Genomic DNA, 13,455 nt, shown 5'->3' with positions numbered 1-13,455 from the left:
TTTTCTGTTTGAATAATTTTCATTATTGGCAATAAATAATGTCATTTTCAGCAAACATATCCGGTTTCCTTATCTTAATTATTACGTGATTGTCAACAGGTACGCATTGAGTATTATAGATGGTTCAAATCACCAAACACAAGTATTTGTTTTGGGTTGCAGTTTACCAGTCACAATAGCCAATATACAAATAAGACATTACTGGTTATATTAGTCCTGATCCAGTAGCAAATTGTTCTCGAGTCATATCAGATTATAGATTATTATTCTTGGATCTGCACTTTTTGAACTGATCAGGTGAACATGTGCTCTCGTTGAACCGTTCTACTGCAAGTACGGGGTGACATTTTGCTTCGGCGTTATTGAGCCAATCCATGATGTTATTGATTGGAAAGATGCTTAGAAGCTACAATCGTCAAGAAACTCTGTTTTCACATTCTACAATGACAACTTCAAGCTGAGGCAAAATTTCAGTCACTAGTTGTTGTCTAAGCCAAATATGTGGAACAATTTCTATCAGGCTGAATATTGCACTAATAGTTGGAAAGTTGGCTATTTTGGTTTAATGTAAGTAGTTAATTTATTCTTCCCTAGGAGATTTTCTTCTCCTCCCCACCCCCCACCCACCCCTTTTCCCTGTTTATTGGAGATGCTAATATAGTGGATTGGGGTGCGAAATTTCGTGTTTTGGACTGAATGGAACAGTATAAAAAAGGACGGAATGTAGAAACATTGAAGAGCTATCGAGCGTAGAACGATGCCATTATTTCTTTCATTCTTTATTTATTTTTTCAGTGAACTAGGAAGGAGAAAGCCTGGTCGAAATCAAAGTTTGGAGGATTCTAAACTAAATTACAAGCATTCAGATTCAGCAAATTTACCAACCTGGTCAGATGGCACCCTAGCAACGATGAGATTACTATACAGAGAAGAACAAGAGTTCAATGTATAAAAATTGATCCACCACCAATCACTATTTATAAGCAAATAGGTAGTTACATTTAGTGCTTCTAAAATGCAAAGTGAGTTCAATATTGAAAATATTCAAAATGTAATCAATTTATATTTATTTTGCTACAATCAATATTTTTTAATGTTTAATCATATTATTAGATGCAAGTTTCCGCATATCTAATGCAAACTTCCACATACATATCAGAGCAGATTTCATGGGGAAGGTGATTGGCAAAATGGCAACGGTCCCAGTATAAAGAGGTGTAAGTGCGTGAGTTTAGAAGTTCTAGGGGCTATTGATAATTCCATACCAAATGACTAATCATATATTCATGTAATAATAGGGCTAATGGATAGGTTCAAAAAGGTAAAAAGAAAAAAAGTCAAAGGATATCCTAGGAACATCTCGGACCAACTTTTAAGAATTTGTTAGTTTGATATAATGTCATTGAAGGCAATGTAACTACGGCATTGATTCCCAGTACAAACAAGTAAATAAATAAATAGATAAACAAATAAATAAACACAAGTATAAAACTATGGCCATATTGTCTCCCTACTGGCTAGCGGGAACTCCAAAATTATTAGCTACATTTTTGTATTATAGCAAGGAACGGGGACAACTCTAGCTTCACAGGAACAATAAAAACTACGTCAAGAATCTTTGCACAATAAACTAATTAACTGACACGACTTATAATTAAGAAGCTGTGAACGAAGAACAGGAGTATTGGATTTTGTAACAATGAAAAAAAAAAAAGAAAAGAGAAAAAGAAAAGCTTTTTAATATTTGATTTCTGTACAAATCCGAAAATAAATATTCTCTCCGGACCCTACACTCCCACGTATGACCAGCAATAGGAACTACTAGTTGTCTCAGTCCTACAGGGGAGGGGAGAATGGCACATAGCCTCTCCAAATACTTCATCCTCTTTGCCTCTGGTATCTTTTATGGAGCAAACATAAGCCAATTGTGCAAACCAATGGCTAACTAATCATCGAGCCGATGCCTTAAATTCCAATCAAGATTCGCCGTCTCGATATCACACCCCATACCAGTACTATCCTATTACAGTATCAGTACATCCCCTATACCATATGCTAGTTTGATGTCGGTACATTACGGTAAAGTTGGTATGCATCGGTACCAACTGGTATGGCAAATCTGGATTCCAATGCTAGGCTAGTAGTGACAATATACAGTTACTAGATGCTGTAGGAAGAGATTGTTTCAGTTCGATGCAACAATTTTTCAAAAGTTTGCATCGAAACAACCGACAAAGAACATATTTGAAGATGCATACATATGTATATGTATGTGTGTATACATATTCATGAAACTAGGATACATGAGCTTAAGATTGGGATCTTACTTAGGGGGAGATGAGACCTTAGAGAGCCCATGTCGAAGATGCCAACACCTTCCAATTCTCCATCAGAGGTGGAGGTTGAGATAGAGGAGTGAGAGGTGGAGGGGAAGACGGTGGTGAGCGCCATTATGTTGAAATGAGCCAATTGTTTTTTCCATGGACAGTGCAAGTATATTCCCATAGAATAATTGGCTTAAAGGAGAGATTTGTTTTTCAGTTCCCTCCTTAGGCATTGGAAGTAAAAGGAGAGAAACTCTAACATGGGATAATCTTTATTTTTTAGATGAACTCTGCCATGGTTTTTGTAATAAGTGCTCAAGATGATATGCTAAAAATAAATTTCAGTTACTAGGAAAAAGTTACTTCCAACATTTTATTTTGAGTATAACTAGATTTACATACATAAACTCTGATTACAATGCACATATGGAGGAGGATCAATTGCACCTAAAAGATTATTCTAAATCAAAGCACAAAGCAAAACCCTAGCTAAACTCATGACATTCCAACATTATATATACATGGTAATTTCATGCCCTGTGCATCCCTTCACAACCAGATTCGATCCTCCTCTGCCACGAGCAACTTGCTTCTAATGTGTTGCCGTGAGGACTGCAGATCCTTCCACCTGTATATATAATAGCAGAAAATTAGGCTTTTATACTTTATAAGGAAGATGAAAGATAATACAAGTTATTTCACAAAAAAACATATAAATTATTTTCTTAACATGAGTGATGCAATCAGATGGCAGATTGTATTTTTTCTTGGAAAGGACTTGAAAAGGAACCAGCTGCAAAGCAGACTGAGATGGATGATTCACTATTGCAAAGTTATCATAAAAGCCACCTCAAAGCTTCCCGGCCCCTTCATCCAACCCATTTAGATCCTCCTTTCATTGGTAAAAAGCTCAAAGAAGGCCACCTTTTCAGTCCCTGCTAACACCAGCATAAGTGCATGATCTGATTCTTAGTTTGATCCAAACCTGATCTTGGAGGGTTCACCCATCAATATGCCTTCAGTTCTATCACTGTAAGATATTAGTCTCACTCATGATTCCCCTTGGATCTATATAACGATATCTATTAAGTGACTTTCAGATACAATAGAAAGTCAGGATACTCAAGAAAAAAAAGCTAGATGTCATAAGGGTCATTTAATTTAGTTTAATATTTGTGGTTTTATTTCACACTTAATGTAATTCGGTTCTCATATTATATATTTCACATAATCTACAGTCAATATTTGGAAAAAAAAAGTTTTCTCAAAATATTAGAACACGGTAGACTTGCAGATTATCATAGAAGAGAAAGTATATTAATTACCATGAAAGTGGCACCGCATATCTCTTCTTCATCTGCTAAAACAGCAGTGACCTTGTTCTTTGGGTTCTCAAAGCTTTTCAACCCTCCCAGAGTGTTCCAATAGAAACATCCTGCAGTCCAACCCCCAACAACTATGTAAAGATGCATACTACGAGTTGTATCGACCAGTTGCTCAAAGGGCATTAAAATTATCCTAACACATGGGAGAATATGGGAAGTTCATCGAGGACAAATCACTTCTAATAATCTCAGAAGTATTAAGACACTGTAGAAGCATGCTTGTGAATTCTAGTAGTTAAAGGTAAGCACTAAAGTTCTGAAATCATTAAGTCATGCATATGCACAACTTTGGTTTGCTTGCTTGCAGATCTGAACCTTGTAATTACCTCATTGGACTTCATGCAGCATAAAACAATTTAGTCAAGCAAGCACTCTACTGAGTGAACCTACCAATGTTGGGAAGTGATTTACCATGTCAGTTGAAGGAAAGATTTTAACAGCCTCGCATGATCATAGGAAAAAAGCAAACATTTCAAGCAGAAAAAGGACAGGCAACTTGGTGTGGATTTTTCTGTCTGCCAATAAGAGATAATTCCATACTAGATATTATTAAAAGAATTCTCAAGTTGAGCCATTTTATACATTTGTAAAGCAACATCATATGATGCTCCTATCATTTTGCTATTAACTCAGATCTTCATGACCATGAATTAAGGTAGTCTTTGCGAGTTTATTTGTGAATTAATGCCTTCACAGAAGATGCATTGCACAAGCTGATGTGATTATTATAATAGAACACTCGGCTACATGACTCTTTGAGAAGGCCATGATATTACATAAGCTCCAGTGATGATGGAAATAGTCGCATGAAGTGATTGCTGATATAATTAGGCTGTTAACAAGTATACAATCATCGAACTGGTGAAGTCAGCTAAAGAGGTTTAATGATTGCAATACATTTGTGAAATGAGAAATTAACTAAATATGATAGTCTATATGCATAGTAAAAAAAGGGGATTCATCTAAGATGATTGATGGCAATGAAGACAATGTTTATCTGCCTACAGATATTGGAATTTTCATTTCTAAATCATTGATCTATATGTGAAACAATATCGAGTGAGATCAAACATGAGAGAAAGGTTATGGGGAATGAAACAAGAGACCTGTGCAACTAGAATACTAGATTATATCATGGATGATACAAGAGGGCGGTGTAACCAGAATGATTCATTTATGAAAGGCAGGATGTGGGAAAGGCCATGTAGCTCGTGTCCGGCAGCAACTGGTCAAGAAGCGGTCTTGGGGTATAGGGAGTAAACCACTACTATAAAAGTTGGAAGTTGAACACGCTCAATTTAGCCAACAAATTCAGCTTTAATTAAGTTCACTTGATATTTATTTTTAATAATGATAGGAGGGTAAAGGTTGTTCTATAGATAATTTCTTGATTTTGGGATTTTAAAATGGCTGTAGACAACCGGATGTTTAGAGTCAAAGTTATTTTGAGTACACCATAAAATCTTTTCCTGATATCTCAGCACTCTCTTCCTTTGTGCTGCAAGTTTAATTCTTCTTAGCCACCATCTAGTACCATATAATCATGTATATACTCTGTTCCTGAACTCTAGTAATTATCTATCAATCACGTTTCTCCATTTTACACTGAATCATAGCTCAGTGCGTTGTTGCATAATCTCAGAGCATTGATCCCATAGCAAGCCAATAGATGCTGAACTTTCTGATCAGTAATTCAATTACCTTGAGGGAATGGAGCGAGAGACTTGCCACAAGATCCCTTAAGCAAGTCCAGATTGTCAGCGAAGGCCACGCACCCATCTGCAGTAATCCCCCAGAACAGGGGAACCTTTCCATCTGGATCCTGTTACATTACAATTACGACACAGCATATCATATATCAACCACTGGAGCTGCATGCATGCTGATTACTTGGGATGATAACTTACAGAAGCTACGAGGAGCGAAGAGATGGACTCGTCGAAGAGCACGAAGGCAAAGTTGCCAGAGAGGTGGGCGAGCATGGAGCTCGGTGGATACGGTGCCCGGTCGCGGAGGGCCTTGTAGGCCTCGATGACGAGCATCACCTCATCGGCACTCTTGGAGAGGCCGTAGTGCTTCCTTAATGTGCCAAGATTATCCAGCACTCCTTCAAACAGGCAGAAAATATCATCCTTTGCAGCGAACGACCTGCAGCAAGATCACCACCACCAGTTCACACCAAGAGAAGGAAGGTGTCGTATATTTTGGAAGAGATCCGTTGAGATTCAAATTTTTGTGTAGAAGTTGGTATAAAATTAGTTTGAAGCTTTGAGGACTACGTTTCAATTATTAGTTGAGCAAATACATGCATTGAACACCACCCATCTCCCCCTATAAGCTAAATTATTATATGAATGGATAGGCGATGGGACCATGCCGGTTCGAATAAGACAATATGAGATGTACCATATCATATTGGTTCGATACTGGTATCTAATATAATATGCTAAAAAAAAATTATACTATAATGTACCGATAATATTAGTATGCTACCAGATGGTAAATCTTGTATGAGATGCATGCAATTCAACAAATAGCATAGTTGATCAAAAAAACAGTAGGGTTTTTTTCCCTAATTAAGGATTATAAGAGCACTAAGATTCAACCTCAGGAGTACAGCCAACGGTAGAAGGGCCGTCAATTATTCCATACAAATGACGCAAGAGTTATTCCATATTACATACTTGGACAAACACCTTGTCATTTATTTCATATAAAGGATGCAAGAATTATTCGTATTAAGTAATTGGAGGAACACCTAAAGCTGGAACATAAAATGCTTTAAGAGTACTACAAGTATTTTGATGCTAGCCAACTTGTTAAACTTGGTTAAGATAAAGTAGTATCCCATGCCACATTTGTTGCACAAACTTTGCAAAACGAATCTTGTACAGCCCAAGCTACAGGAATTGGTCGCATGGAAGACTTTAATAAGCCATTCCTTTCTACTAGATTGCAGCTAAGAGTCGAATTCAGGAATCCTTCCAATCAATAAAGTTGATGTAGTACTAGGCTATATGAATCTCCTAAACTAGGGGTGCATCAAGAATATATTCGAATTTTAGAGGGGGCAAGGTTCCGTAGTCTTCTTTGGGGCCTTGTCCCGTAGGTAAAAGCTTGTTTAAAAAAATAACAAAAATTTGTATATTTAGTCTATTTGAAAAATTCAGCAATATTAGATTGGATTTTCTACTATATTCCTGGATTAAATAGGCTATTTGAATATCATCCATATTAACCCAAATATCTTTCACACAAGAGAAGGGTGCATCTTTCTGTGCACCAATCCACTGTTGAATCGTGCAACAAATCAACAATCATTTCGAAATCTATGCATGCGGATGAATAAAGAAGTTTGGATAGCTCGAAGATTTTTTACAAGATGTAATCCAATAATTAATGTCGTAAAAAAAGATCGATCATTTTTTTCTCACGAAAGATACCACTTGAACCCAAAACCTAAATCCTATGGGAGGAAAAAAAGAATTCTATGACCCTTTTTCTCTTTCTATAGACCAACTAACCTAGTAGCTAGGATTTAGATTACGACCTAGATTTAACTGTTTAACTCGTTTAACTTGATTTAATTTATTATAAATTAAATTAATTATATATTTAATAAAATAAATAAATTTAAATTTAAATTTTTGACTTATTTAATAAATAAATAAAAATAAATAAGTTTAAATTTAAATTTTTGACTTTTTTGGCCTCACAGGAATGGGACGCATGCGAACGAATAACTTGTCTCATATATAGCTTGCTACTAAAAAATTTCCAAAGCCCGGTTTCCCTTTCGCATTCTTTCTTTGTTCGACCTGTGGGCGTGCTTTCCAGAAGTCACGAAGCCCTTCCAAACCACCTCCAACAAAACCAGACGGTAACGTAAATATAATATTTTATTATTAAAAAAATAAAAAGAAAAATTAAATATAGTTAGTTTTATATATTTATAACTTCTATATCGTTATCCCTAATTTTTTTAGCAATGACACATTTTCTGCACCATTCGATGAAAACATTCTTATTTCTTAAACAAACAAAAAAAAGAAGTTTATTCAACTCATACTTATTTAAGCTTCTTACAGGAAAAAAAAAATCATCGACAAAGAAAAAGAAATCCATTCCTGCGAAAAAGAAAACAAAACAAATAAAAGCCATGCATGATTTTACAAAACCTTGAAGACAAATCATCCTGGATCGAAGAAATCATCCAAATCTCCATACTTCTCACTATATCAAACTTCTAGAACAAACCAACAATTAATATTTTAAAAGGCAAAAAAAAAGCTAAAAAGAATACCAAAAAGATTATGGGGGAGTCTCTGAAATGCATGCTTATAGACTTCCACCACCATTTAAGCATCGTTTTTTTTTTTTTTTTTTTGAAAGCAAACACACGAGCACCCACCCATGATGAAGGAGAGATGACCGATTTAGAGGAAAAGGAAACCAAGAGGACAAGGTAGCAAGAAGTAGTAGTATAATAGATGAGGGAAGGGATAGGAGTAATAGAAGCATGTAACCTGGGGCGAAAGGGAGACTGGTTGGCGTGGGAGTAGGCGAGGTGGCCGAGGGAGCCGATCTGGATCGACACCGCCGGGACGGAGCTCTCGATGAATCGAGCCACGAGCTCTGACGCCCGCGTCTTCGGCGACGGCGTCCTGCTCCCCGCCGCCGCCAGCTCCGCCGGCGCCTCCACCACCTCGCCGCTGAACACACCCAACATCGCTGCCTCCCTTGCCACAATCGACGTCGCAACAACACGTCACGAAGGTTAGACGATGCTCACAGAACGGTAGAGGTGGAAGGGAAACATGGGTTTTGGCTTATATAGCGGAGCTTGTGAGGTGTTTGGGCCCCACTCCTCTTTCCCATTTCTCTCTCAAATCCATCCATCTAAATTAATCTACCCTTTGATAACCTCAAAGTGGCCCAAAATGACAAACAAGATTGGGTAATATCAAAGAAAAAGAAGAAAACAAAAACCCTCCATTACAGCTTTCAATACAACTATATTGTACATATCTAATATCTCTAAAATAGAGGCTACACCGGTATTAATAATATTGATATTAATACGATCAGTCAGAATTAAAGTTTGTTGCTTAATATACAATAGATGCTAATAACAGTATTAATATGCTCGACCATCATTAGAAATGATTTTTTCATTATAAGAACAATTTGGCTATTGACATCTTATTGCATTTCAAAAATATTTTTTAAAAAAACTTTCATCATTATTACCAGCCTCGTACAATATAATTTAGACCGTTAGTACATATTTCTAGATAATTATAGTTATCATGCTAGCCCTGCTGTCCACAAATACATAAAGCTTATTTGCATTTTTCAGGATGATATGATGAGCAACATTCTATGTCTTTTTTTGTTTTTTGTCTGAAAAATGTATTAGATTGTATATTCACTTTATTTGGATCTGAAATGAGTTCTGCGACTATAGGATGGATCTAAACCTGGAACTGTACTTAGAGCATGTTTGGTTGGGAGAGTTAGACTCTTGAATAGGAATAAAAATGAATGATTCCCATTCCAGCCATTTGGTTGGAGAGGAGTTTCATGTCCATATTGATTCGAGAGGAGAATATTGCCATGGTTTTTTAAAGTTGCGAACATATTGCCAAGGGGATTGGAAAACTTTCTTCTTGGTCCATGTGGTTGTCTCGCTAAGATTGAATATCACCTTCTTTCCATGATCACTAGCTATGTTTTGTTAGTTTCTGATTGCCGATACAATCCACCATGGTCTTCGAAAGCAGCATATATGATTGTTTAAAAACTTTTTTTAAGTCCATGCAACAATCTCACTATGATTAAATGTCGCCTTCTTCCCATGTCAACCATATTCTGTCATCTTTCGATCCCGACAAAACCGACGGTAATCTTTAAAATGGCACCAAGAGTTGCCAAGGTATTTGGAAAATTTTACCTTCAGTCTACATGATGGTCTCTCTAAAATTGTATATCGCCTTCTTCCTACGTCTACCACATTTATAAGTTTTTGATCACCAACATAATCCATTTAGTGGTCTTTGAAAATAGTGTATATGGTTGTCGAGAAGATTGGAAAACTTCCTTCTCAGGTCGCATGATGATCATACAGAGATTAATTGTTGCCTTCTTTAATATTTTTGTAAAGACATTAATACGTATGTAAACCAATGTGATCATTGTCACTGTCTACAACCAGACTGAAAATATTTTCCATGCACAATCTAGGCATTTGATCTTATGGAGTCAAGTAGGTATTAATGAATCGCCTTGGTTTGAGAAGAGCCTCCATGACCCCAGAAATTATAAATAGTAGCTTTTAACAATTCTGCTACAGAAATGATTTCGCAAATTCCATTTTGAACTTAATTACTCCACTTTGGTTCGATATAGTATAGGCTGGGTGCCTGTTTTTTGGCTAGAAATCATCTTGGTCGTCTTGTTGGCCGACTTCAGAATTTTTTTTATTTCTGCTTCAGTTCCTCTTCTTTCTGAGCTCCAGGATGCATGGAAAGGTTTAATGTCAAGTAATCATGAACTATATATATATTGTAGCAAAATCATCCTACGAGGGGACTTTTTTATTGTTATTAAATCGATATTAGAAGCTTCTGCGGTCAACCCATTTCATCCTTTGCTTCGAGATATAAGTCAAATTGTATCCCAATTACAACATTTCGAGGTGCATCATGTATTCAAAGAAGCTGACTTTCCTACAGACTGTCTTGCTGGAAGACATACAGACCTGAATCTTATTGGATGCTCATTTTTTTCCTTCAAAGTTCGCTCGTTTGATTCAGCATAACGCTTTAGATTGTATCCATTTCCACTCTATGTAGTTGTTTTCTTGAGATCTCTGACCTCCTTGTTCAACAAAAGAAAAAGAATAATCAATTGGTTATGTGGACAAGCTTTAATAGCTTAACAAGATTACGAGATTCGTAGTTCAAAGTTCGCTTCTCTATTTAAAACCTCCCAATGTATTGGATGATGGTCAAGAGTTCCATTAATCATCTATCAATAAACCTTTCCCATGTACTCCATGTTTGTAGGGCATTTTTACTACAACTAAGACCTTTGGGTACTGCAATACGAAAAATCTTTTCCTAGTGGGGCAGGATGCATATATTTCGTGCATGGTTGTGGCTTCTAGCTATTTTTACTTGTTTATGTTTTCAAGCTAGAGTGTCTCTATCCAGCGGGATTCGTACGGGCATGTGTTTAGTTTTATATCGGTTATTCGCTGGGTGAATTTTGGATACTTATATAGGATCAAAAAAATCCAAATAATACTTTTCGGCTAGCCATTCTGGATGAGATCATGAGTTGTTACAAATAGTATCAGAACTGATCATGGGCCGATCATGGTGCTTGTGATTAGATTTGAATAAATTTAAACTTTTAAATCTGATGAGGATGTCAGAACGTAAACGAGAAGAATATGTAACGATCCGTATGCGCGAGTATGTTTAAAAACTAACATCATGCCCAAGAAAAATAATACCTCCAGAGTGCAATGTTTTTCACTTTAAAAAGCTTATTTGGAAAGTTCGGGTAGGCCTGTTAACGAGCCGAGCTGCTCGGGCTCGGCTCGGGCTCGGCCCGTTAAAAGCTCGGCTCGAGCTCGGCTCGTTAGTCAAACGAGCTCAAGCCCGAGCCTAAAATGAGGCTCGTTTAAATTCGAGCTCGAGCCCGAGCTCGAGCCCAAGCAGCTCACGAGCCCAAACGAGCTCGAGCCACAACAGTGAGACCAAGAAAAAGGGCCTCATTTTAATGATGTAAGAGCCTCATTTGTGGTATTTAATGTAGATTTTTGTTATGGGGCTCGAGCCCGAGCTCGAAACGAGCTTTACGAGCCCAAGCCCGAGCTTTTCTTTTACCAAACAAGCCCGAGCTCGAGCTCAATACAGAGCTCGGTACCGAGCCCGAGCCCGAGCCCGAGTTCTGTGAAACGAGCCGAGCCCGAGCCTCCCCAAGCTCGGGCTCGGCTCGGCTCGTTGACAGGCCTAAGTTCGGGTCTATTTGGTGGACTAAATAATTGATTGCTTTCTATCCTTTCAGAGCATCGAATCTAGCAACCAGCAACCTCTTTTTTGGATGCATCCAATTTAATGGTTGCGAGAGAATCCTTCGCCGACTTCGCAAATTAAAATCTAAGCCGGCTGGAAGAATCTACAACCATAGAATAACGCAGGTTCTGTGCACCACAGTAGCAAATTAACTAACATCACCACGTCTCTCTTGGAGTGCTTTTCCTCAAAAGTCCCAATCTAGTTTCATAGACAAATTTTTAATAACATTTTATTTTACAAAAATAATTTAATCCAGATATTGAAATAAGTCTTTGGTTTGATAAAGTTGAATAAATGAATTCTTTTGATAAAATAGATAATTAAACCATTCGAGATATATCCATGAGAATTGGATAATAAAACATTTAATAGTTGAATAGAAAGATTTATCAAAAAATGATGAATGGATTATTATTTTTTTATTTTAAATTTTTTAATAAATAATAGAATGGTGTTTATTGGAAGGATTTGATCTAGGGGACAGCCATGATGATAATTGATACGATGAAATACTAATAATTTAAAATATTAAAAAAAAGGTTGACGGGGACACTGAAGCCATGATAATAGAGGTGGTGATGATGATGATGATGATGTGGTGGGTGCTCATGTAATTATGTAAAAATAAAATAATGATATGATAATGATAAAAAGTTGGAAATCTCGAGAAGTGAGCAGAATATTCCGAGGGAGGTTGATGTGGACGGTGGACCCAGAATATTTTGGGCGTGGGCCGTGGGAAATGGTGACTTGAGGTCAAGGATGCAACCGTGGTTTGGGATTTGGGCCGGATCCACTATCTTCCTTTTGTATCATTGAGACTTGAGAGCGACCGTGTCCCCTGTAGACGCCTATAGCAAAGGTATCATACGAGTTCTAGGCCATGGTTTAGTGTTAGTTTAACATGAAAGAATCTGAGGCATGTGAGCGAATGACAAAGGATATTTGAAGACAGGGAGATTAGTACATGGCGAATTAGTGGTAGGTCCTACAGGACCAAATGCAATTAGATTATTATTATTATTATTATCCCGTATCTTTTCTATGGGAACATCTCGAATAGTTCTTTCCCATTGCTGTTGTTTTTGGCTCGGAGCTTGGAAGAGGACAGGGTTGTATCTTTTGTGTGAAAGAAGGATTCATCATCTTTTACATGAATCCACCGTTGGATCGTGCAATAGCTGTTTCGAGATCTATGCAGGCATATAATGGAGTTTTGGAGTGCTTTCAAATTTGTGTAGGGTGTGATCCAGTAGTCGATGTTGCAAGTAAAGATCAATCATGCTTTTGCGCAAAAAATACAAGTAAACTATATACATAATATGGTGCAAGGAAGGGTTAATTTGCTTGCCATATATTCAACTATGGATACGAATGTCTGACCCAAACCTGCTAATCCACCTACAGTCATCTAACATAGATCAATTCAAGGGAAATTATAGTTACCCACTCAAGTTCTAGTTGTTTCAGAGTTCAAACCATGAAGCAGATTTCGCCAGAGGAAAGCTGGCCAGAGGATGCTAGACTTGGACATAACCATAGTTTGCGAACTTTTTTAGAGCAAGTAGGGTTCAAATTGAACCATGATTTATTTTTCACATATTTTCAAGTCGAAGCATAGTAGCTCAAAAACAATTGAGCTTACTCATGTTCAAATCT

General features: G+C 37.1%; 1 protein-coding gene across 1 annotated transcript; it reads right to left on the bottom strand.

Annotated features, from left to right (window-relative positions):
• Window positions 1–2,663: 2,663 nt before the first annotated feature.
• LOC103709935 (stem-specific protein TSJT1-like) lies at window positions 2,664–8,519 on the bottom strand. Its single transcript, XM_039132281.1, has 5 exons — window positions 8,236–8,519; window positions 5,617–5,857; window positions 5,411–5,531; window positions 3,650–3,759; window positions 2,664–2,952 (listed from the first exon to the last, which is right to left on the bottom strand). The coding sequence occupies exons 1-5, from the start codon at window positions 8,436–8,438 to the stop codon at window positions 2,917–2,919; spliced, it is 711 nt and encodes a 236-aa protein (XP_038988209.1). The 5' UTR covers window positions 8,439–8,519; the 3' UTR covers window positions 2,664–2,916.
• Window positions 8,520–13,455: the final 4,936 nt, after the last annotated feature.

The sequence above is a fragment of the Phoenix dactylifera genome, chromosome 12, assembly GCF_009389715.1.
Source record: "Phoenix dactylifera cultivar Barhee BC4 chromosome 12, palm_55x_up_171113_PBpolish2nd_filt_p, whole genome shotgun sequence".
NCBI classification, from domain to species: Eukaryota; Viridiplantae; Streptophyta; class Magnoliopsida; order Arecales; family Arecaceae; genus Phoenix; species Phoenix dactylifera.
Note: the sequence above shows the minus strand (reverse complement) of the source record. Positions and strands in the feature narration are given on the sequence as shown.

Coding starts and splice junctions, on each gene's coding strand:
- LOC103709935 (XM_039132281.1), bottom strand. CDS start 8,438: ATGTTGGGTGTGTTCAGCGGCGAGGTGGTGGAGGCGCCGGCGGAGCTG. Junction 5,858..8,235: donor CAGTCTCCCTTTCGCCCCAG/GTTACATGCTTC, acceptor ATCTTGCTGCAG/GTCGTTCGCTGCAAAGGATG. Junction 3,760..5,410: donor TCTCGCTCCATTCCCTCAAG/GTAATTGAATTA, acceptor GTTGGACTGCAG/GATGTTTCTATTGGAACACT.